General features: G+C 40.8%; 1 protein-coding gene across 1 annotated transcript; it reads left to right on the top strand.

Annotated features, from left to right (window-relative positions):
* The first annotated feature begins 2,028 nt into the window (after window positions 1-2,028).
* Window positions 2,029-23,191, top strand: dhx36 (DEAH-box helicase 36). Its single transcript, XM_089014168.1, has 26 exons — window positions 2,029-2,517; window positions 2,658-2,815; window positions 2,945-3,004; window positions 3,834-4,113; window positions 4,191-4,229; window positions 5,225-5,395; window positions 5,466-5,545; window positions 6,337-6,411; window positions 8,238-8,404; window positions 8,503-8,584; window positions 9,418-9,558; window positions 9,866-9,971; window positions 11,271-11,358; window positions 11,967-12,022; window positions 12,132-12,196; window positions 13,241-13,384; window positions 13,678-13,795; window positions 16,002-16,100; window positions 17,255-17,428; window positions 17,516-17,602; window positions 17,680-17,763; window positions 18,655-18,754; window positions 18,846-18,930; window positions 19,419-19,539; window positions 21,501-21,653; window positions 21,926-23,191. Exons 1-26 carry the CDS (start codon window positions 2,281-2,283, stop codon window positions 22,169-22,171), a joined length of 3,216 nt encoding a protein of 1,071 aa, XP_088870294.1. The 5' UTR covers window positions 2,029-2,280; the 3' UTR covers window positions 22,172-23,191.
* Window positions 23,192-23,222: the final 31 nt, after the last annotated feature.

The raw sequence follows: 23,222 nt of genomic DNA, 5'->3' as shown, positions 1-23,222 counted from the left end.
AGTGTACATGCGGGTTGTTTGTGGAGCGTGATTAATGAGAAATTTTAACCTTGCAGTCTACACCCTTCAAAAACGTGATATAAATCTATCTGTATAGGTAAAAGTATGATTAACACACATTCTGAAATCACTCTCTTCACCCGCTCGCTGCTCTACGGGGCCGATGGGCATTTGTTACCATGACGACCAGGGGCAGAGCTAAGGGGGTGTCGATGTCAGAAGCGAAATGCAATCAGAAAATCAGCCAGGAAAAGCGAGATGTCGTTAATGTTGGATCACATGACTCCAGTGACATGAGTCAATTTGTGTTCCGCTCTGTACATGTGGTGCATGCAGCATACAAATCGACGAAAACAAACTTATTTGATACATTGTTAAATATTTATGTTTTTTTTTTTTACCCTATGGCTTTTTATTATTCAGTGGGCCCACAGATCATTTGTATGCTTTGCCGGTTGCCCTGAGGCAAACAAAACAAGGTGTGCTGATTTGGCGTCATCAGTGAGCAAGAGAAAAATAAATAAAGAAACAAACAAATAAACAAATAAATAAATACATGAATAAATATATAAATAACAATACAATACAATACAGTACAGTACAGTGCAGTGCAGTACAGTACAGTACAGTACAGTACAGTACAGTACAATACAATACAATACAGTATGGTACAATACAATACAATACATTACAATACAATACAATACAATACAATACAATACAATACTGTACTCTACAATAGACATCCTCGTTCCTCCCAGTCTACACGTTTCAAAAAAAGCTCCCGTTAGTTTTCTTCCACATGACGCGCCCCGATTTCTCATTAGGCTTCACTTCTTGAGATTTTCTCTGGCTGAGTAGTCAGGGGAAGGGGATCAGGAGTTCTTAATTACACTACAGACACATGAATTTGCTCTTGGCAGACACACATTTGTTTTTTTCCACAGCCCAAAGCAATGTAATGAATATCCTGAAATAACGGCTTCTACTATAATAATTACTCTGAATCCAATTAATCATCGGGTGCGTGAATAGTAATACCTGTAGTAGAAAATAAAGAGATCTTTATTTATTTATTCATTTATTTATTTTAGGGTTCCACTACGTGGCTTTGGTTAATTTTTTTCATTGACTGATACCAGCTTATGCTCTTGAGGTCTACAGATTTCCAGTCGTAGCATCTGTAAAGTGTAAAGTGAGAATTGCAATGACACTGCATTAGGTTCTGTTTGACAGGATTTCGTGTAGCAATTAGCAAGAACTCAGCTAGGTTGAGGAGAAGGAGATGAATGTTAGGTTATAATCATATGGCACGAATGACTCAGTCACACCTTCCATCTCTCATGTGCTTCGACATGCATTTCACGACACCATTAGGATGTAAAGTGTCAGTGAGACAGAAAGCAGCGGCTGAATCCTTTCATGAGAATTTGCCATATTCAAGCTAAATTCAACAAAGAAAGTGATTGACAATAAGCAGCATCAAACATGGAAAGTTATGAGGAACATAAACTATATACAGTAAAGTCTCGTTATATCGATATTCAAGGGAGTCCGAAAAAATATCGATATAACCGGGACTATCGATATATCCGACCCTGTTTGCACGTAATTTTCTCCGTGCGTGCATAGAAATAGTATCGATATAACCGGGATTATCGATATATCCGATATCGATATAACGAGACTTTACTGTAATAATATAGGATAACATCTGTGACAAATGTGTTTTCACCTTGTTTTGTCTATCTATCTATCTATCTATCTATCTATCTATCTATCTATCTATCTATCTATCTATCTATCTATCTATCTATCTATCTATCTATCTATCTATCTATCTATCTATCTATCTATCTATCTATCTATCTATCTATCTATCTATCTATCTATCCACCCTTCCCTGTCTCTCTCTCTGTATTTCTCTCTGTCTCTCACGCTCTCTATCCATCCGTCCTCCCAGCCTCTTGCCCGCGTAAACCAATCACACGCCAGACGACATTTTCATTTCCACACTACAAAAAACCAATGACGTCAAAAACGTGCGACTCAACAGACGGAATCTAGTGCGTGAATAGCTAACAGCTGGTTTATTGCGTTATTTCCAAACAGCACATTAGGAAGCTTAGACACGAGTTTCGTAAACGTCAATGTTATTGGTTTGTTTTATGTGTTAGTTTCCGTTCGTCTCCTTGAAGCGCTTCGCGCAGTGCTAATGCTAATGCTGCTTGCTCACAGTGGTACTGACAATTACTGTCATTGTGTGTTTCGTGCGGCGTTATGAGTTTTAAATACGGAGGCGGTGGTCGAGGCAGAAGAGGGGGCAGTAGCAGGGGGAGCAGTAGAGGCTACCGCGATGGAAGCAGAGAAAGAGCCAGCCGTGGAGGTGGGAACAGTGGCAGCTTCGATCCGGACAACGACAGTGGTCGCCATCCATCACATCTGAAGGGCCGAGAAATTGGCTTGTGGTATGCAAAATATGGAGCCGTGAGAAGGAAACAGGCAGACCGGCGATCGGTATGTCCCATCCCCGCGCTCTCTTGTAGGATATATTTGCCTGGACTTGGTAGAACTATACTATGCTTGGATAACGTATAGAACTTGTGACTTTTTTCTCACTCCATTTACTGCACTCCATTGTTGCCTGCTGTGTGCAGAGGGCAGTGGTCCAGATGGATGAAGCCAGAGAGCAGCACATTATCAAGCTGCTTGACTCAGTCCAGAATGACCAATCAACTCTGGAAAGATCAAACAGAGATGTGAGGGGCTCTGCATTGGACGGCTGGCGTGCACCTCCGAGTAAAAGTAGTCACTGGTAAGAAGTGTTCCCTCGTAAAATTGAATTAAACAGACTGTGATGAACATGGGAACGAGGGTATAGATGCCTCGATCAAAGATGTGTTGATTGGCATAGGCATTGCTTTGACCAACGTACTTTTTGCAGCTATTTTGATGGAGACATGACTGAAGAGGAAAAAGAGAGAATCAAATTTGAGGAGGAGCGGTAAGACATTGACACAACACACATCCACACACAAAAAACAAAACAGGCAGGCATTAAGAAAAGCATGCAAACTCCACACAGGATGGCCAAAACAGAAACGGAACCCTGGTCTCTTTAACTAAAAGGTTGACATGCTAATCAGTCGCTCACCGTTCCACACAGCTACAATGTAAATATAGTTAAAAAATAATGAGCCAAGGTTGCTTGTTGAGAAAGTTACATGTTATAAATGAAAGAAAGGTATTGTATATGTTACTAAGATGAAATTTGTGTCAATGTCTCAAACCATTTTTTTGAAGTACACATTCAGTACATCATATAGTATCTACAGTTGCTTTGTCGTAGCCCCATAGATCCATCCAGGTTGTAATCATGTTGGCACCACACCCAGACTTGAGGAAAATAGAGTGAGAAGTGCCTTATTTGCATGAGCCAAGCATCCCCCTCAAAATACCAAGTCTAAAAAAATTAAAAGTGTAATTCGTCATTGTTAGGGTAATTTAATGAGAGATTGTCACCGTAAGTGTAGCGTGGTGGGCTAATTAGCATGTCTGCTTCACAGTTCTATAATTCAAAGGTTCCTACGAATTCTCTTCCGACGTTTTTTACAAACAATTTATGAGACCTGGGAGTGTTGTGAATTCACAGGGGGAAAAAATGCACAACATCAATTTATCTCTGTCGGATGATGATTAATTGAGGTGTTTTACCACTATTTATCTACGGATGTGGGATTTAAGTGCACCGAATGCCAAGTGACCTGATTTCCTGATTACAAACGATTGATGACTATGCTATCTCATTTTATTTTCACATTTTGTCCCATTAGTTCAATCTCTCAAACGGTTGTTAAAGATGAGATCCCTGACACTTGGGATGAAGATGATGATGATGGCGGCGGCGGCGGCGATGATGACGTCAATGGCCAAGGTGGTGATGAGGATGATAATATGGAGCGACAGCAGCAACTGAAGGGAGGTGAAAACAGAGAGAAAGACAAAGATCTAGAGTTCTTACTCCAGAAAACATCCAGAGACGTTTTGCTGGATGAGTCATTGAAGAGGGATCTGCAATGTAAAAAAACGCAGCCAAAGTACAAGGAAATGCTGGTGAGTTTTTATAAGCATTTGGTGTTCCTCTTCTTGCTATTCAATCCTTATTAATCTGTCTCTGTCCTTTTCCATAGATGTTCAGAGAGAAGCTGCCATCGTACGGAAAGAAAGAAGTTCGTTCCTCATTTTGAATTAATTTGTTCTGTCACGCTTCTTGTAACGAACCCTCAAATCAACCTTCCCCATTGAAATGTCTGGAAATGCCATTGATCTGTTAAAGCCCCCCACCAAACACCCCCCAAACATTTCTCAACTGTCACATACATCATATTAAAGAAGCAGTAATTGTTTGGAGTCAGCCAATCCTCCATGAAGCATCTCCAGCTGGTTCAGAATGCTGCTGTTCGCCTCTTGACTGGTACTCGTAAGAGGGAGCATATACTGTAACTCATACTCTGGCATCCCTTCACTAGCTTCCTATACATTTTAAAGTTGTTTTCAAGATTTTATTTGTCAATCCCTGGTGCTTTCTACTATCTTTGTGACGGCTTTATTTCCTCTATATCAAGGGTGTCAAACTCATTTATTGCCGCGGGCCACATTGTACTTACGGTTTCCTCTCGGGGGCCGTTAGGAATTTGGGGAAGCCATTACAATGTTCCATCTCCTCTACATTTTACAAATAGAGCGCAGAAAAAAATTGATATAATAAAATAAAATGAATAACTAGTTTTCAAATTTTAAGTCAAAAATAATGACTGTTAGTGTGGTGGAACAATTTGAAATTTTAGTTTGGACTTCAACAAGCATTATGGAATTTCACAAGTGTGATTTGCTTTGGCGGGCCGAACAAAATCATGTGGCGGGCTAGATTTGGCCCCCGGGCCTCAACTTTCACACCAGTGTGTTTCACGAAGCCCTACTTCAGCTTTTTTTTTTGGTCACCGACTAAAATGATGTGGCAGGCCTGATTTGGCCCCCGGGCATTGACTTTGACACCTGTGCTCTATATGATATTTGTCCATGTTAAGCGCTTTGTTGTAGCTTCAGCTGTTGTTAAAGTGCCATAAAAATCTATATATATTGTATTGTAAATAGAATGTAAATAACACACCACTGGACAAACTTTAACACCGCACTTTCCCGGTTTCACCAATCTGATCATCAGGAGCTGGTCCGGCTGATCAACTCCAACCAGGTACTGGTGGTGAGCGGCGAAACGGGCTGTGGAAAAACCACCCAGGTGACTCAGTTCATCCTGGATGACCACATCAAGCGCGGCATGGGCTCCACGTGCCGCGTGGTTTGCACGCAGCCTCGTCGCATCAGCGCCATCTCGGTACGCCGTCTTCGCATTGTCGCTCACAGCTTAAATTTCTGTTTTATTTAACCATTTATGGTTCACGCAGGTGGCGGAGCGTGTGGCTGCGGAGAGGGCGGAAAAGGTTGGCAGTGGAAATTCGTGTGGTTACCAAATTCGCTTGCAAAGGTAAGTTATTCATGAAATATGGCACCTGTTTTCAAGTTATTATCTGTTTTCTTTATTTTTTTTTTTTATCAGAATCAGAAAGCCTTTAATAGTACCAGAATGGGGTAATTTGCAATCTACAGCAGCAAAATTGAAGGGGGGGGGGTTCAAAAGTGTATGCTATGACAGAAAATGTCAGGAGACTGAAGTAATAATAATAATAATAATAATAATACATTTCATTCATGAACACCTTTCAAAACTCACAAGGTCACTTTACAGTCACAGTACAAGTTTTTCTGTGGGTGAGCAGCGGCAGCCATACGCATCAGCGTTCATTCAACCCGCAATAACTGAAAGAGATAGAAAGATAGCTAGCGAATGGATAGCTAATGAGTGGCTACTGGAAATGTACAACTTCACAAAAAAATAAACTACGAATGACCAGCAAAAACATGCATTTTCATCTCTTTATTTTCATCTCGGTTGTCTGTGATGTTTATTACAACCTAATTGGGGGAAAATGTTTGTTGGTTTCTCTGTATTTATTCTTTTATTTATTGATTAAATGTATTTATGTATTTATTTTTAAAATGCATATTTATTCCATTGTTTATTTATTTATTTATCCATCCATCCATTTTCTGTACCGCTTATTCCTCATTAGCGTCGCAGGATTTATTTATCTATTTATTTATTTATTTATTTATTATTATAATAATACATTTCATTTATAAGCGCCTTTCAAAACTCTCAAGGTCACTTTACAGTCACATTTAGTTATTTTTTTAATTATGTCTTTCTTTTTCCAGCCAGTTACCACGGAGACAAGGTTCAATCCTGTACTGTACCACGGGCATTATTCTTCAGTGGCTTCGCTCTGACCCGTGAGTGTCCCTTCCTTGCAGCGTTTGGTTTTTTGACTCTTTCGGCTGTTGCTTCTTCCCTCTGTGTCACCCAACTTCATTGATTTGTGCTTTCTGTCAGTGCCAGACGCATTAGTATGAACCCCACATCCTCTTTGAGTAAACACACTTTGAGTCACCCCCACGCTCTCGCTTGCATCACAAGTATCCTCGCTCGGGAGCGAGAGTGCCAACTTTAGTTATATCAGCTGTGCTCATCCAAAATTTGGCACGACTTGACCGTGTGAGTCATTTTAAGACCACGGGCAGCCTGACAAAATACTGCAACTATTCGTCCTCGTGTTTGCACACCACTGCACCCAGAGGTTGGTACAGTACTGTGATACTTTTATGTAATTTTCAGTCTGGAGAACTTAATTACAGATGAGGACCGACAGTGCCAAATAGATATTGGATCAGTTCGAATCCTGGGGAAAAAAAATGTATTAAATTATCCTCACAGTCGTCAGAATGTTCTTAATTTCTTACCTTCGATGTTAGATAGCTGTTGCCACCCGAAACACCATTATCTGTACAGGCAAATTATTAGGGTTATTATTCATAACATTATTTATATAAGACTTGTAAAAACATGTTTGCAAATAAATAAGAAAATAGAAAAAAGTGGGGAAAAAAAACATAACTTTAAAGGACAAGCAACCGACACCATTTTTTTTGTTTCCTAACTGACATTAGAAAAACGTTTTATAGCATCTAAAATAACCAAAACACGCAGGCTGATATTTTTAGTCAAATGCAAAACACCCAAAAAAATTAGGGAAAGTGTCTTCAAAATGACCCCGAAAATGGCGAGTTTCAGAAGGTCCCGCCCCCTTGTTCGTGACGTCACGCCAGGACATCTTGCCTTGCTCTAGAATCAAAACAACGGCTTCAGATTCGGAGAAGATGCTTTTTTTGTTACTCATCCAGTTCTAAATATGATTCAAATAGTTCTGAAGAGGAAAGCATAAATGTTTACAATCGATTAAAGAAGTCCTTCCGGGTCATTTTGAGGCATCTGGACTGATGTGTATCTTCCCCGAAAATGCACAAGATGGCGCCCAAGCTCCGTTAGAAATGGGCTGATTTGTCTACTTGGAATTTGTGTCAGCGAATATCAAATACAGTAAAGTCTCGTTATATCGATATTCAAGGGAGTCCGAAAAAATATCGATATAACCGGGACTATCGATATATCCGACCCTGTTTGCATGTAATTTTCTCCGTGCGTGCATAGAAATAATATCGATATAACCGGGACTATCGATATATCCGATATCGATATAACGAGACTTTACTGTAGTTGTCTTCACCATGGGGTTATTTATGTGTTTTCCTTCTAATTTCGCCATCAGCACGGATCAACACGAAGTTTTCAGACCAAACAAAGTACCCAAAATGCATTGTGTGTTGCTTTCTCGGTCAGGGGCCTTCCAGACGTGACATCACGTCAGGCAATGTCATCAACTCAAAAACAAGACTTCCTGAATATTCAGAGCGAGTCTTAAAACGTAAAATATAGCTGTATGCAGTGGAATCTTTCTAAAATACGCTCAGTAGAAGTCATTTGAAGTGATTTTACAAATTATGGACACAATTTGTCCGGAGGCGTTTATTGTCCTTTAAGCAAAATGTCTTTTACCATTGATTTGTAATAATTTCATGTAGGCACTGAATGCCGTTTCATCATAGCCAATTAGCATGCTTGCTACCACATGTAAACACACAAATGTTATTTCGTGATTAAAACCGTTACAGCAGCATGGAAAAAAAACAAAATAAAATTTGTCCTTTGTTATTCCTGCCAGGCAGTTATCAAGTATCAGCCACCTGGTTCTTGATGAGATCCACGAGAGAAGCCTGCACTCAGACGTGTTGCTCACCATCGTCAAGGACATACTTGACGTGCGGCACGACCTCAAGGTTGTTCTGATGAGTGCCACGCTCAACGCCGACAAATTCTCCAAGTATTTTGGTATTTTCCTACGATATGACATTTGCTTACCTTTCAGCACTTACGTTTTTAAACTTGGTTTTTACATAATTGAGCTCTTTCTGGGTCACGTGCTGTAGACAATTGCCCCATGATCCACATCCCGGGCTTGACATTCCCAGTGGAGGAGTTCCTGCTCGAGGACGTTGTGGAGATGACCGGGTAAGAATATGTAACTTACGCATATCCGTTAAATGTAATCGTTGAACCCCAGTGGCAGGCCGTGGATTTAATCCCTAGGCCTTCAGTAGTGCTACGTCTGAATCAATCCAGACTGAAAAAAATTTGGTGTTATTCATAACAAGTCCACTAGAGGGCACCTTTAGCCAGGAAATAACTGACTGGCGTTTTTTAATGATGTCTATTTTTTTTCTTGAAGAGTTCGTCTTGAAAATGGCTTTAACAGCAAATCTCCAACCAAATCCATTTCTTCTTCTTCAGCCATTTTGGGTTGACAAAAGTGCTATTAAATCAACACAATATGGTTGCTTATGAAGCTCGATACCGATACAGTGTGCTAGCTCTGGCCAGTATGCTGTTGCGGCAAGTGATACTATGATTGACCGGTGACTAGCCAATCATAGTATGCGGAAATTGACATTACCCAGGCCGACGAGCAGGCCTTGCGCGTCACCAACTCAAAATCTGATGAGTGAAAGCAATGGAGTCATCATCATCACATTGAATGCACCAAGGCCTGCAGAATTGATTGTGAAGGCGTCCAGGTAGATTTCTGACCCTGGTGACAAATAATGGCTGAAATGTGATTGGTTCAATGCTTAAATACAAAAACACACATCTGGAAGCAACCCAATAGGAGAAAAGTAATGAAAGGAAGCTAAAAGACAATTTTCAATTATTTAATAAGAATCCATGGACAAAATATAATTAACATCAGTCCGTGATTCAGATATTTTTAGGCCTGCCGAGAAGGCTTTGCAGGCCTTGACGGTCCGCCACTGTTGAACCCGTCAGTGTCTCCCCCCACTCATCAGGTATCGTCCCAAGAACCAGGTACGCCGACCCACCTTGAAAAGAGGTTTCTGGCAGGGTCGCCACTCCAGACCTGAGAAGGAGGAGAAGGAGGCTGAATACAAGGAGAGCTGGCCCAGTTATGCTCGCACGCTACAGGCTAAGTAGGTTGGAGAACAATAAATTGGTGTTTTTACTTTTGACGGTCAAGTTAACATTCACATAATTATTTTTTACACAACATAAAAATTATTCTCAGCAACTTGATGTAAATTTATCTCTTCATGGGTAAACTTGGAGTTAAAATAAAAAAAAGCTAAAGTAAATGCACATCCTCACACAGGAAAGCGGCATCTTAATTGCCAACCCTAAACTTTTGAGCTGTGAAGCGGACATGCCAAACACCTGTCCGTCATGTTTGAGCGGTCACACTAATTTGTAGTAATACAAGTAATTTGTTTTCCCCCTCAGATACTCAGAGAGCACCATTGCCGCTCTCGAGATGCTGGACGGCGATGATAAGATTGACTTGGACCTCATCTTGGCACTTATCCGCCATATTGTGCTCAACGACGAGGTAATTTTTGCCTTAATATACTTCAGAAAGGTACACTTGTATGCGTCATCAGGTCACGCATAAGCAAATCCAATCAGAGCGTGAACGTATGTGTGGAGATGAGGCAGATGGGAGAAACAGCACGGTTAGCATCCAAGAGCACAGTGACGTAAGATCAGAGAAAATGACAGCACAACTGGGCTGGCGATCAGCGCTAATGAGCGCTTGCACAGATGGTTTCCCAGTGAACATTCATTGGATTGGATTGGATTGAATTTGATTAGCGTTTATTAGTCTCATAGTGGAGAAATTTACATTTCACAGCAGCAAATTTAGAAGAATTAGAAAAAAAATACCGGAGCTGCTGGAAAGGCAGCCACGCTTGTGGCGCCATCTTGAAGTCAAAACAACAACAAAAACAACGAAATAAATAATGTGATGCAACACAAAAGACACAGTCATTCAATTTTAAACACTTTCTGCACTCTCTTTGTTGTATGAAGCAGTTCTTGATGAAAGAGGAAACGATAAAAGCATCCTTTTCACCAGTGGATTAGGGACGTCATGGTGAAATATGCACATTTGCTACAAGCGAAATAATCGAACGCGAACACGAAGCTGTAGCATCCATTGACAAAAAGAGATTGTCTCACTTCTCCTATCCCACGTAAATCCGCTTCAATTCCAAGCTGCGTTTTATCTTATCCAAGCCGCGTTTTATCCGAAAAGGAACGCGACTGATCGGCCATGACAAGGTGGTGAATAGACTAAGCGGCCAATCGCCCTATGTGAGTAGTTAATTATGACTGCAGCACTCCACAATGAGCCACACGGGCAGCCGTTAACGGACTGTTGGGGGGGGGGGGGGGGGGGGGTCGTGAGTCAACATGATAGACGTTACTGTTCTAATTCCTCCACGCGTTAATAAAAGACTCTAGAGACTAAAGCAAACTAATGAGATGTAATTTAAACACATCGATACTAGAGGACAAGAATCTTTGTATCCGCTTCTATTGAGAAGATGAATTGCATCGTTATTTTCCAACCGATTTACTTTCATCTCCGCCGTATTTCTTCATTTCATATCTAAAAGCGGCGCTTTGAAATGATGAAAAGCCATCAATAACAAAACATAAATAGACCCGCTTAAGCTGTCTCCCAATACGCCGGTGCAATAAATTTGGCACGCAAATGCCAACCAGTACGATGGAGGAAATCAGTGTTTTTGACAAAGAACAAGCCAAACTGTGATATGAGAGTTACTTAATTTCATCTTAGATTGGATTCTCCTATGTGACGCATCATTGTTGTGTCCTGTAGGAAGGAGCCATCTTGGTCTTCCTGCCAGGCTGGGTTGACATAAGCAGCCTCCATGATTTGCTGATGGCGCAGCAGATGTTCAGATCAGGTAGACACACACACACACACACACACACACACACGTTTTTCGAGTGATTTATATGTCACGTGACATCATCATAACAGAAACTATATCCTCAAAAAGGTATGAAGGTGTGCTTTTCATCTCAGGTACTATAATAATAATAATAATAATAATAATAATAATAAATAATAATAATAATAATACATTTCATTTATAGGACTACATAAATATTCAATGCAGCATAAGAAACCTTAGACTTTCTTCTTTCATCAGACAAAAAAGAGTTAATTCCAAAATTATATGTGTCTGGAGTTATATGATGTTGAAATGAGGGCGGCCGTCCAAAATACAATGCACATTGGTTTATATAGCGCTTTATAAGAAATGCTGCCCCCTTGAGGAATAGATAAAACATTGTCAGAGGCCATGGCCAGCGCTTTATAAGCGCCAAGCCCAAGCATGAAAAAACAAAACCCGAACAAATTCGGGAATGGCGCTCTACGTCATATTTTCAATTCCCAAATTAATTTGTGAATGGCAGTGAATGAGTTGATTGATTTTGAGACCCATATTGCAGCATGCCAACACTGCCAGTATCAACGCTATCTTGTTTGTGCTTCCTGTTGTTCTAGATCGTTTTATCATCATTCCGTTGCACTCACTCATGCCAACCGTTAATCAGACGCTGGTCAGTATTTGCCGCCTCTATTTCTCTCCCTTCAAACAAAATGTCTTTTTTTCATCGCCTTAAATTATGTCGCAATCCAATCTCAAACATATCCTCCCGCCCCTCCCAGGTGTTTAAACGTCCACCACCCGGCGTGCGGAAGATTGTAATCGCCACCAATATAGCGGAGACGAGGTAAGCATATACAGTGATACCTCGTCTAACGATCAGAAACCTTTCGCCTTACGAACGTTGAATTCACGAGAATATAATCTTGGCATCCAAACTATTTTTCGGGAAACATACGGAGCGCCACAATGAGTGATGTGTCGTTTGCGAACGAGCCTGTTCTCTGAAGTGAACGAAGAGAGCCGAGCTGAAAATGGCAGCCGGCTATTATTTTTCCTCTATTCCCCGCCCCCAGTCTTTGGTTAAAGCCGCACGTGATTGGTCAATATCTGTACAAACCTCTGTACAATTTGAAGAGAACATACAAGCAAGGGCACCAACTATTAATGAAGTTTCGAGCGTGTCTGCCTGCACCTGTTGCTGTTGCAATATCACAACTTCTAAGATGTACAACCCAGAGCTCCTTGAGACCATCACAAAGGTAAATAAACCGACTTTATTATACAGTACAGTTTATTTCTTTAATTACGATACCATAGCACATTTATTATACATAAAATGAGGTATATCGTGTGTAGTTTTAAAGCTTATTTAGTTGAAAATTATGTTTTACGAGGACCTGGGGACGGATTATTCTCATTTCAATGGTTTCCTATGGTTAATTAATGTTTGGAATACACACTTTTCACCTTACACACACTTTCTGGAAGCCGATTAAGTTCGTAAGCCAAGGTATCACTGTACTAGCTCGTCAGGACAAGTTTATTATCGCTCGGGGCTTTTACCAGTTTCACTTGTGTGTCTGCTATGCAGCGATTAACAATCCCGAAATGTGATAGTGGCTTGAAAATAGGGCAGGCTCAATAGGGATTTATTAATGTGCTCACTCACAAATTAAAAAAGCTGTCCGTGCTCTCTATTACGTCTCTAAGAAGACACACCCCCGCCACCCCTGAGGGCCCAATTTTATTTTCAACTGGAGCATGATTCAGAGTCAAAACTTTGCATTTTCGGAACCGCTTGCTTAAAAAAAAAAACGTTTTTCCATCAGATTTCATTCCAATCTTGTTTTCACTCCCCTGTGCCTCGCCTCTTCTCCTCTTTTTACAGCATCACCATTGATGATGTTGTTTTTGTGATCGATGGAGGCAAGATCAAGGAAACTAACTTCGACACCAACAACAACCTCAGCACCATGGCGGCTGAGTGGGTGAGCCTGGCTAACGCCAAACAGAGGAAAGGGCGCGCTGGCAGGTACGTGTGTGTTTGCCTTTGTTTATTCACCGGAGCCATTTTATTGATGTTAGAACCACTGTGATTATATGCCATGCCAATTTTCTTTGCTGATTCCCACTCGTGGTCCAAAAAAACCGGAATATTCCTAGCTCTTGGCTCTTTCCGCCATCAGAGGATAACAAGGCCCAATTAGCACAAGTTTCCCGCTGAATGCAGTTTGATGTCATTGATTCACAGTTAAGCTTTCTTTTTTTCCCCCTGTCATCACATTTATTTTCCCTCTCGTCATTGTTTTGCATTGATATGCATAGAGTGTGCCCGGGAAAGTGCTACCATCTGTACAACGGTCTCCGAGCCAGCCTTCTGGATGCCTACCAATTACCAGAAATTCTAAGGACTCCGCTAGAGGAGCTGTGCTTGCAGATCAAGGTCTGTTTGCTCGTAACGTGCGGTCCAATCATAGACGACGGATGAACAGCTCAAAAGTACGCATCTTCCGGGATGCCCTGAATTGTTGGGAAAGGCACATTTTTCAGCAGTGTGACACAATCAGGCATGTCCATATTAATTGCCAGGGTTTTTGTCGTTTTCATTCAAATTGCAGAACCCACAAAATATTGAGTTTTAGGACTACATAAACATTCAATACAGCGTTAGAAACCTTAGACTCTCTTCTTTCATCAGAAAAAAAAGTTAATTCTGAAGTTATATGGGTCTGGAGTTATCTGAAATTGAAATGGGGCTGGCTGTACAAAATAGAATACATACATATTGATTTATATAGCGCTTTAACAGTAGCTGAAGCTGTAACAAAGCGCTAACATGGACAAAAGGCAAATGCTGCCCCCTTGTAGAAGGGAAAAAACATTGCCAGAGGTCTGACCTGTGCTTCATCAGCTGCCCCCACACAAAAAAAACTAAACTTGAACAAATATGCGAATTGCGCTCCACGTCACACGTCAATTCCCGAATAAATTCAGGAATGGCAGCAAATGAGTTCACACGTTTCAAAATGTACTCATTTGTTTTTTTCCTCATGCCCTTTGGTTCTTACAAAAACACCCAAACATTACAGACATTGAATGCGGGCACTAAGTGATCCCAAGACCTTCGGCGACACTATCAAAATATCATCCACAAGTGGTTGTGATTTCTGGCATTTTTTGACGCTATTTCCCCATTTCGCTGTACATCACGGCATAAATATGGAACAAACAATAATGTCAATATTGCATTATTGAAATTGCTACTGTATCGTCATAGTCATTTCCAGATATTGAAAAAGCAGCACATTAGTTTAAAAAGGCTCCATTTGTTTTCCATTTGTGCAGTTCCAGTGCCCTCTAGTGGTTTTGGTCTATCAGTGCACTTCAACTTGAATTCGACGGTCTGATTATAATAATAATACATTTCTAAGCGATTAATGCTCACATTGACAAAATTATGTCATAAACGGACGTATATGCAGCAGTTGGCCCTCACATGAATTACCATCAAATATTTCTCAACATACACATGGGAAGTAAATAATTACATTAAAAAAATGCTAGCTTTAGCTATCCACGTACAGTAAAGTCTCGTTATATCGATATGGGATATATCGATAGTCCCGGTTATATCGATACTATTTCTATGCACGCACGGAGAAAATTACATGCAAACAGGGTCGGATATATCGATAGTCCCGGTTATATCGATATTTTTTCGGACTCCCTTGAATATCGATATAACGAGACTTTACTGTATCTATCTATTAGCTACAGTATAGCTATCTAACTAGCTAGCTATCTATTACCTATCTATTAGTTAGCTAGCTAGCTTTCTATCTATTTGAGTTACTTCCAGGTTGAGTGAAGGCAGGCGCGTGTGGCTGCCGCTGCTCACCCACAGAAAAACATCCTGTGACTGTAAAGTGACCTTGAGAGTTTTGAAAGGCGCTTATAAATAAAATGTATTATTATTTAGTCGAACTCTCCATTAAAACTGCACAGTCCATGCTAATAATATGACTGAGTATATTTCTTTGTCTCTGCTCTTGTGTGTTTTTTGTTTCTTCAACCTACGCACATGTTAATATTACATGATAATAGTGTTGTGACATTCATATTCTAATCATATTGCATCATGATATTTAATGTAGCATCCCTAGTTGATGCAGTCGATTCAAAATGTTGATTTTTTTTTGTGGCTTTTCCATCAAGAGATTTTTGTTAGGCTGAATCGAACTTCCAGTTTTTGAAGAACCTGTTAATGTTTTTTTCCCCCACCGGCAGAAATTTTTTATTTACCGAAATAACAGCACTTAGCACAAATAACTTACTGTTCACACGGCGCCCTCTGGAGGAGGCAAGGCCATCACCTCTTCAGCACTGGATTGCCATTTATTTCTGCCATAGTGTGTGGAAAGCCTCCCATTCCACTCAGCCTCTGCCTCAGTGCATACTAATGGAACACAAAGTCAAAGGTCATTCCCGTCGAGTGTTTGCACCTGTGGCTTTATTGAGTGTGTTTTTAACATTGTGCCAGAGGTTCAGCTTTGAGGCATTTAAATACATTTTCACAGTGAAGCCGGCAGGAGATCTATAACCACCGTTTTTCTCTTGGTGTGTGATGGGTTTTTGTACTTTCTGTTTAGATATTAAAGCTCGGAGGCATCGCACACTTCCTGCGGAAAGCTTTGGACCCGCCCACTGAAAAGGCAGTCAATCTGGCTATAAAGAACCTTAAAGATCTGGTAAATTTGTGCATGTGTGAAAGAATGGAGAAACTTTAAAACATAGACAAAAAGTGTCTTCAGTGTCCATGTTTCCCTTTTTTTTTTTAGCAGGAACTAGTGCGGGTTGAAATGAAAAAACAACAATTGAGAATTAAGTTGTGGCAATAAAAACACATTTTGGGTAAAAATACATCTATTCCTGAAAATCTACAAGTCGGAGCAATTTAACTCATTCACTGCCAGATGATGTGCAAAAATATGTCCACTCCAGTGCCAGGGGTTTTGTCATTTCCACTCAAATCGCAGGACCCACTGAATATTGAGTTTTAGGACTACATAAATATTAATGCAGCGTAAGAAACCTTAGACTATTTTCATTCATCAGAAAAAAAGGTAATTCCTAAGTGATATGTATCCGGCTATCTAGCTAGCTATTTGGCTGGCTAGATATATAGCTGGCTACCTAGCTAGCTATTTGCTATATATTAGCTATCTCACTAGCTAGCTATTGATTAGTTATCTATTAGCTATCTAGCTAGCTAACTTTCTATCTATTTGAGTTGTTCTGGGTTGTGTAAACGCTGGTGCGTGTGGCTGCCGCTGCTCACCCACAGAAAAACTGATCCTGTGACTGTAAAGTGACCTTGAGAGTTTTGAAATGTATTATTATTATTATTATTATTATTATTATTATTATTATTATTATATGGGGGTGGCTGTACAAAAGGTAAATGCTGCCCCTTTGTGGGAGGTAAAAACATTGCCAGAGGTCTGACCGAGGCTTGAAACATACCCCCCACAAAACAAACAAACACAAACAAAATCCAAACAAATTTGGGAATGGCAGTGAATGGGTTAAGTATTGTGAGATATTACAATTAGAGTGTAGCCTATTTATTTTGGGGAGTAAATACATTTCTTTTAGTCATTTCATTTGATGGCTTTTATGAATATGCGGTGCTTGTCCTCTCAGCCCAAACTCTGCCTCTGGTCGTCATGGCAACTGAAGCAAGTACCCAGTTTTGGCCAAGCAGTAAACTGTGGGCGGGGTAACAGCGGGGAACTGTTTTGAACGTGGAAAAAAATGCATATGCTTCCTTTGAAAAAGGACATCTGAGCGCTTTTTAAAAGCTAATGAGCACCTCGCCGAGTCTCATCTCCATGTGTGTCAGAACGCCTTGGACCATTCGGAGAACCTGACAGCGCTGGGTTTCCACCTAGCTCGCCTCCCCGTGGAACCTCACATCGGAAAGCTCATCCTGTTCGGAGCGCTGCTTGGTTGCCTTGACCCCGTACTCACCATCGCCGCCTCGCTCAGCTTCAAAGACCCTTTCTTCATACCGCTGGTCGGTTGCCAACCGTCACATGAAAGCAGCAGAAACAATCCACGCATATGATTTCCTCACCGTATCTCGTGACTCGCTGCTTCTCAGGGCAAAGAGCAGTTAGCAGACAAGAGGCGGAAATTGTTGTCCAAGGACTCCAAAAGTGATCACCTCACTGTGGTCAATGCTTTCCAGGTACTCAAGCTAATCGCATCTCCTTTTGTGGTCCAGAAATCAATCCGTCTTCATTTGTCATCTAATAATTTGGTCAGGGCTGGCAGGAAGCAAAACAGCATGGCGGCCGATACGAGCGGGACTTCTGCTGGGACAACTTCCTGTCTGCTAATACACTCCAGGTGATCTAAGTCAATAACTAAAGCTCCACACTTTTAGTTAAACACTCAATTTTGGATAGGATTGGATTAGCATTTGTTAGTCTCACAGTGGAGACATTTACATTTTACAGCTGCAAAATTATGATTGGAAGAGGAAAGGAAAGAAAGAAGTAGAAAAACAAAATACAGGAGCTGCTGTAAAGGCAGCCACTCTTGCGGCGCCATCTTGAAGTCAAAACAACAAAAACTTAAATCTTAAAAAAAATCTTCTGCACCCTCTTTGTTGCATGAATGAGTTCTAGATAAAAGAGGAAAGGATCATCGCATCTTTTTCACCAGTGGATCAGGGACGTCATGGTGAAATGTGCACATCTGCGACAAGCTAAATGTTAAAGGCAAACACAAAGCTTTAGCATCTGTTGATGAAAAGAGATTGTCTCACATCTCCTGTCCCACGTAAATCCGCTTCAATTCCAAGCTGCGTTTTACTTGTGGCTTGGAATTTGTTGACTTTTACGATAGATTTTTCTCAATTATCAAGGACTGATAACATTGATTATTTTTGTAGATTTTAATGACAGTCATGACTTTAAAAAAGTGGTATTTATGTGATTATTATTGTGAGTATTTTGGACTGCCTATTGTGGAGACAGGCTCCTTGGGGTGCTGCACAAAGATAATTGCTACAGTTTGATTGTATTTAACTTTTTCATACCTATTCATTAATCATATCGTTTGTTTTTAACAAACTTTTATGGAGGTACAGTTTTTGTTCTTTTAATGTTCAATATATTTTATATGTATTATATATTACATTTTATTGGTCTTTTACTTTGATTTCCCCTTTCTGTGCAGTTTGAGAGCGTTAATGTACATATTCAGCATAATGGTATTCTGTTCTTGATCATTTAGATGTTACACAACATGAAGGGTCAGTTTGCCGAACATCTCATGCACACAGGCTTTGTCAGCAGCGAGGACCCAAAAGACCCCAACTCCAACGTCAACTCAGGTACATAAATAAGAGGAGCTGTCAAAATAATATATTAATTCAAGTGTTTATGTGGACAGTTTTACATTAAGAATCCATCTTCTTTCCTTAGATAACGAGAAACTGATCAAAGCCGTGATTGTCGCCGGTCTGTATCCTAAAGTCGCCATGATCCGACCATCGCACAACAAAAAGAGGTGCGGGTAGTAACCCATCAGAAGAACCTCATTCAATGCCAGGCAATATGCAAAAATGTGTCCACCCCAGTGCCAGGGTTTTTGTCATTGTCACTTGAATTCCAGGACCCACAGAATATTGAGTTTTAAGACTACATAAATGTTTAATACAGTGTTATAAATCTTAGACTCTCTTCTTTAATCTAAAAAAAAAGTTAATTCCTAAATTATATGGGTCTGGAGTTATATGAGCTTGAAATGGGGGCGGCAGTCCAGAATACAATGCAATACATACATATTGGTTTTATAGCGCTTTAACAACAGCTGAAGCTGGAACAAAGCAATAACATGGAAAAAGGGAAATACTGCCCCCTATTGGAAAAGAAAAAAAAACATTGCCAAAGTCCATGGCCAGCACTTATTCGGCACCCAAGCATGAAAAAATAAAACCCGACATACGTGTTGACGCATTTGTAATGTTCTTATTTTTTCCCCATGATCTACTGTAGGGTGAAAGTGTACACGAAGCATGACGGACTGGTGTGCATCCACCCCAAATCTGTCAACTACGAGGAGACCAACTTTAACTACACGTGGCTCATCTATCATCTCAAAATGAAAACCAGCAACGTAAGGGGCATTTTTTATTTACTTTTTCTTTTTTTACACAAAACCCAGCAAAGGTGGGATTTTTTTTTCCACAACTACTTTTTCACACCGTTATACAGGGTGTAAAAAAAAGGGCAAAAGCAACCTTTTCTAGGAAGTGTAAAAGACAGAAGTGTGTGTGTGTGTGTGCGTTTGTCTTTCAAGCTTGAGAAACGTTTAAAAGGCAGTTGAAAGGGAGCCTTAATCAAATATTCATTCGGGCTAAAACTGACGACCTTTCGCCGCTTGTCCATCTGACATAGCGCCAAAAGTAGGGCACACACACATAGACCCCTGGAGAGTCAGAAGTGTGGTGATGACATGAAGGACCCTTTCATCCGTGGTGGAAGGTCATGTTTCTTTTTCACAGGGCTAGATAAATTTGTAGCTATCAGTGGATCATTCAATAAGAAACGTGCTTCTTAATTACAGAATTGATTTGAAAAGCTCTGGCCTTTTATTGAGAATACACAATAATGCAAACTCCTACCACTAAGGCTGAACTCGAAACGGCCTGAAACACTAGACCGACCAGAAAACCCCTTCACGCCATCCCCCAAAGGCCAAACCCGAACCTTCTGACCTCACCCTGAACACTTAAAGGACAACCGACACCATTTTTTTGTTTTCCTAATCCATCAGAAAAACGTCTAAAATACCCAAAACACGCAGGCTGATATTTTTAGTCAAATGCAAAACACCAATAAAAAAATGACTTAAAGTGTCCCAAAACAGCCACAAAATGAGCTTGGAACTTGGCAGATTCAGAAAGTCCCGCCCCCTTGTTCGTGACATCACTATCGGTCACACACTGCCTTGCTCCAGAATCAAAACAATGGCTTCAGAGAGTTCATATTCGGAGAAGATGCTTTCTTGTTACCCATCCAGATATGAATATGATTCAAATAGTTCTGAAGAGGAAAGCAAAAATGTTTGCAATCGATTAAAGAAGTCCTTCCGTATCAATTCGAGCCGTCTGGACTCCAATGTAGCGCCCAGAAAATGCACAAGATGGCGCGGAAGCTCCGTTGCAAATGGGCTGATTTGTCTGCTGGGAATTTGTGTCAGCGACTATCAAATAGTAGTCTTGGTGCAACACACAACGATTCACCATCGCGTTATTTAAAATGTATTGTGTGTCGCTTTCTCGGTCAGGGGCGTTCCAAACGTGACGTCACGTGGGGGTCGTCATCAACTCGAAAACAAGACTTCCTGAATATTCAGTGCGAGTCTTAAAACGTAAAATATAGCTATATGCGGTGGAATCTTTGTAAAATACGCTCAGTAGAAGTCATTTGAAGTGATTTTACAAATTATGGACACAACTTTTCCGGAGGCGTCGGTTGTCCTTTAAGGCTTACAAAATTAGAAAGGAGAAAAGTATGTTTTATGGCGACCTGGGAACGGATTATTCTCATTTTAATGGTTTCTTATGGGAAATTAATTTTTGGGATACACACGTTTTGCCTTACACACTGTCTGTGCACCAATTAAGTTCGTAAGCCAAGGTATCACTGTTCTCCCCTGAGGCAGGCGCTATCGATCAATGCACACCAAATCCAGCAGACATTGAAACAACTTCTTCCCCCTAGCCATTAACTAAACAGTAACCCAAATATGACTGCATAGTGCCTCTTTGCAATTTTTTGATGATGATACTAGTGCAGCACGTTCTACCAGAGACATATTCATTGTGTTTTCTACACACTTGGCCAATAAAGATGATTCTGATTCTGATATCGGTGCCACAAGAAAACACCCAACTACTATGACCATTGTCCCATTTAGAAACGCCTCAGCTCCCGCCAACATGGTCTCAAGATGGCGCAAATGCACTACGGCTTATCTGAGGACAAGGCTTAGTCGTCATCTCGGGGTGTTCTAGAGAAGTGCGCTCTCAAGAGTCAAACAGGCTGCGTGTCACACTTTTTGTGGCTCCTCAGATCTTCCTGTACGACTGCACTGAAGTGTCACCCTTCTCGCTGCTGTTCTTCGGAGGCGACATCACCATCCAGAAGGAAGACGACCAGGAGACCGTCGCCGTGGACCAGTGGATCGTCTTCAGGTCGCCGGCACGCACAGCTCACCTCGTCAAGGTAAGACAGATAACTACATACAGTTACTGTCATGAACTCATTCACTGCCAGACAATGTGCAAAAATGTGTCCACTCCAGTGCCAGGGTTTTTGTCATTTTCAATCAATCGCAGGACCCACAGAATATTGAGTTTTAGGACTACATAAACATTCAATGCAGCGTAAGAAACCTTAGACCAGGGGTGTCAAACATACCGGAACCGGCCCCCAAGGAGGTTTGAGGTTTGGTCATCCATCGCATTTTTGCAGCCTTTCATTCTCCCCCCTCCCAGAATCTAAAGCGAGAGCTAGATTCTCTGCTGGAAGACAAAATCCGCAAACCGGCACCGGTGGATTGGCAGAATCACCATTCCAAAGACTGCGCCGTCATCACGGCCATCGTTGACCTCATTACCACGCAGGAGATGACCGCAACAACCGCCGGGGGTGAAGGTGGCGCCAGAGGCCATGACCGAACGTGGGCCCCCAGAGGACAACACGTTTACTTCAATGACGATTGCGAGGATGACGACAATTAGCTTGAGTGAAATAATTGCAGGTTAGTCATCGCATTTATTTTGGTCATTTCTTACAAGCTGGACTTTGGAATGTGAAAACAGAATTTGTGTATCCGATTTGAATGGTCGCCTTGCGTCACGGTTTTCAAAGCGCATATTGTAACAACCTCCATCTCCTTAATGGTCACCTTAAAGGACAACCGACACCATTTTTTGGTTTCCTAACTGACATCAGAAAAACGTTTTATAGCATCTAAAATACCCAAAACACGCAGACTGTTATTTTTAGTCAAATGCAAAACATTTCAGATTCGGAGAATATGCTTTCTTGTTACTCATCCAGTTATGAATTCATGATGATTGATTGATTCAAATTGTATGAATGAATGATTCAAATAGTTCTGAAGAGGAAAGCATACATGTTTGCAATCAATTAAAGAATTTATTCCGTGCCATTTTGAGGTATCTGGGGGCGGGAAATGTAGCACCAAAAAGAGGCAGAAGATTTCGGATGTTTCCACGGGCTGATTAATTCCTTTGCTTTGTCGCCATCTTCTGCCTCTTTTTGGTGCTACACGAAGTTTTCAGACCAAACAAAGTACAGCAAAATGCATTGACGTGATGGAAGGACTGCTACAATGTGTCCTTTTTTCGGTCAGGGGCGTTCCTGACGTGACGTCACGTCAAGAATCGTCACCAACTCAAAAATAAGACTTCCTGAATATTCAGCGCGAGTCTTAAAACGTAAAATATAGCTATATGCGGTGGAATCTTTGTAAAATACGCTCAGTAGAAGTCACTTGGAGTGATTTTACAAATTATGGACACAACTTGTCCGGAGGAGTCGGTTGTCCTTTAAATCTGAACAGAATTTAAAACACCTTGAGTTTGGGATGTACATGAAAGAATGTGAATTTTGAAATAAAACCATCTTCGTCAATGTTTGTCAAACCTTTTGTTGCTAACGCGCTATATAAATCAATATGTATTGTATTGAGAGTTTTGAAAGGCGCTTATGAATAAAATATATCATTATTATTATTATTGTATTGTATTGTAATACTTGAGTCCT

This window comes from Hippocampus bargibanti, linkage group LG14, assembly GCF_051943395.1.
Source record: "Hippocampus bargibanti isolate YZ-2025 linkage group LG14, ASM5194339v1, whole genome shotgun sequence".
NCBI classification, from domain to species: domain Eukaryota; kingdom Metazoa; phylum Chordata; class Actinopteri; order Syngnathiformes; family Syngnathidae; genus Hippocampus; species Hippocampus bargibanti.
Note: the sequence above shows the minus strand (reverse complement) of the source record. Positions and strands in the feature narration are given on the sequence as shown.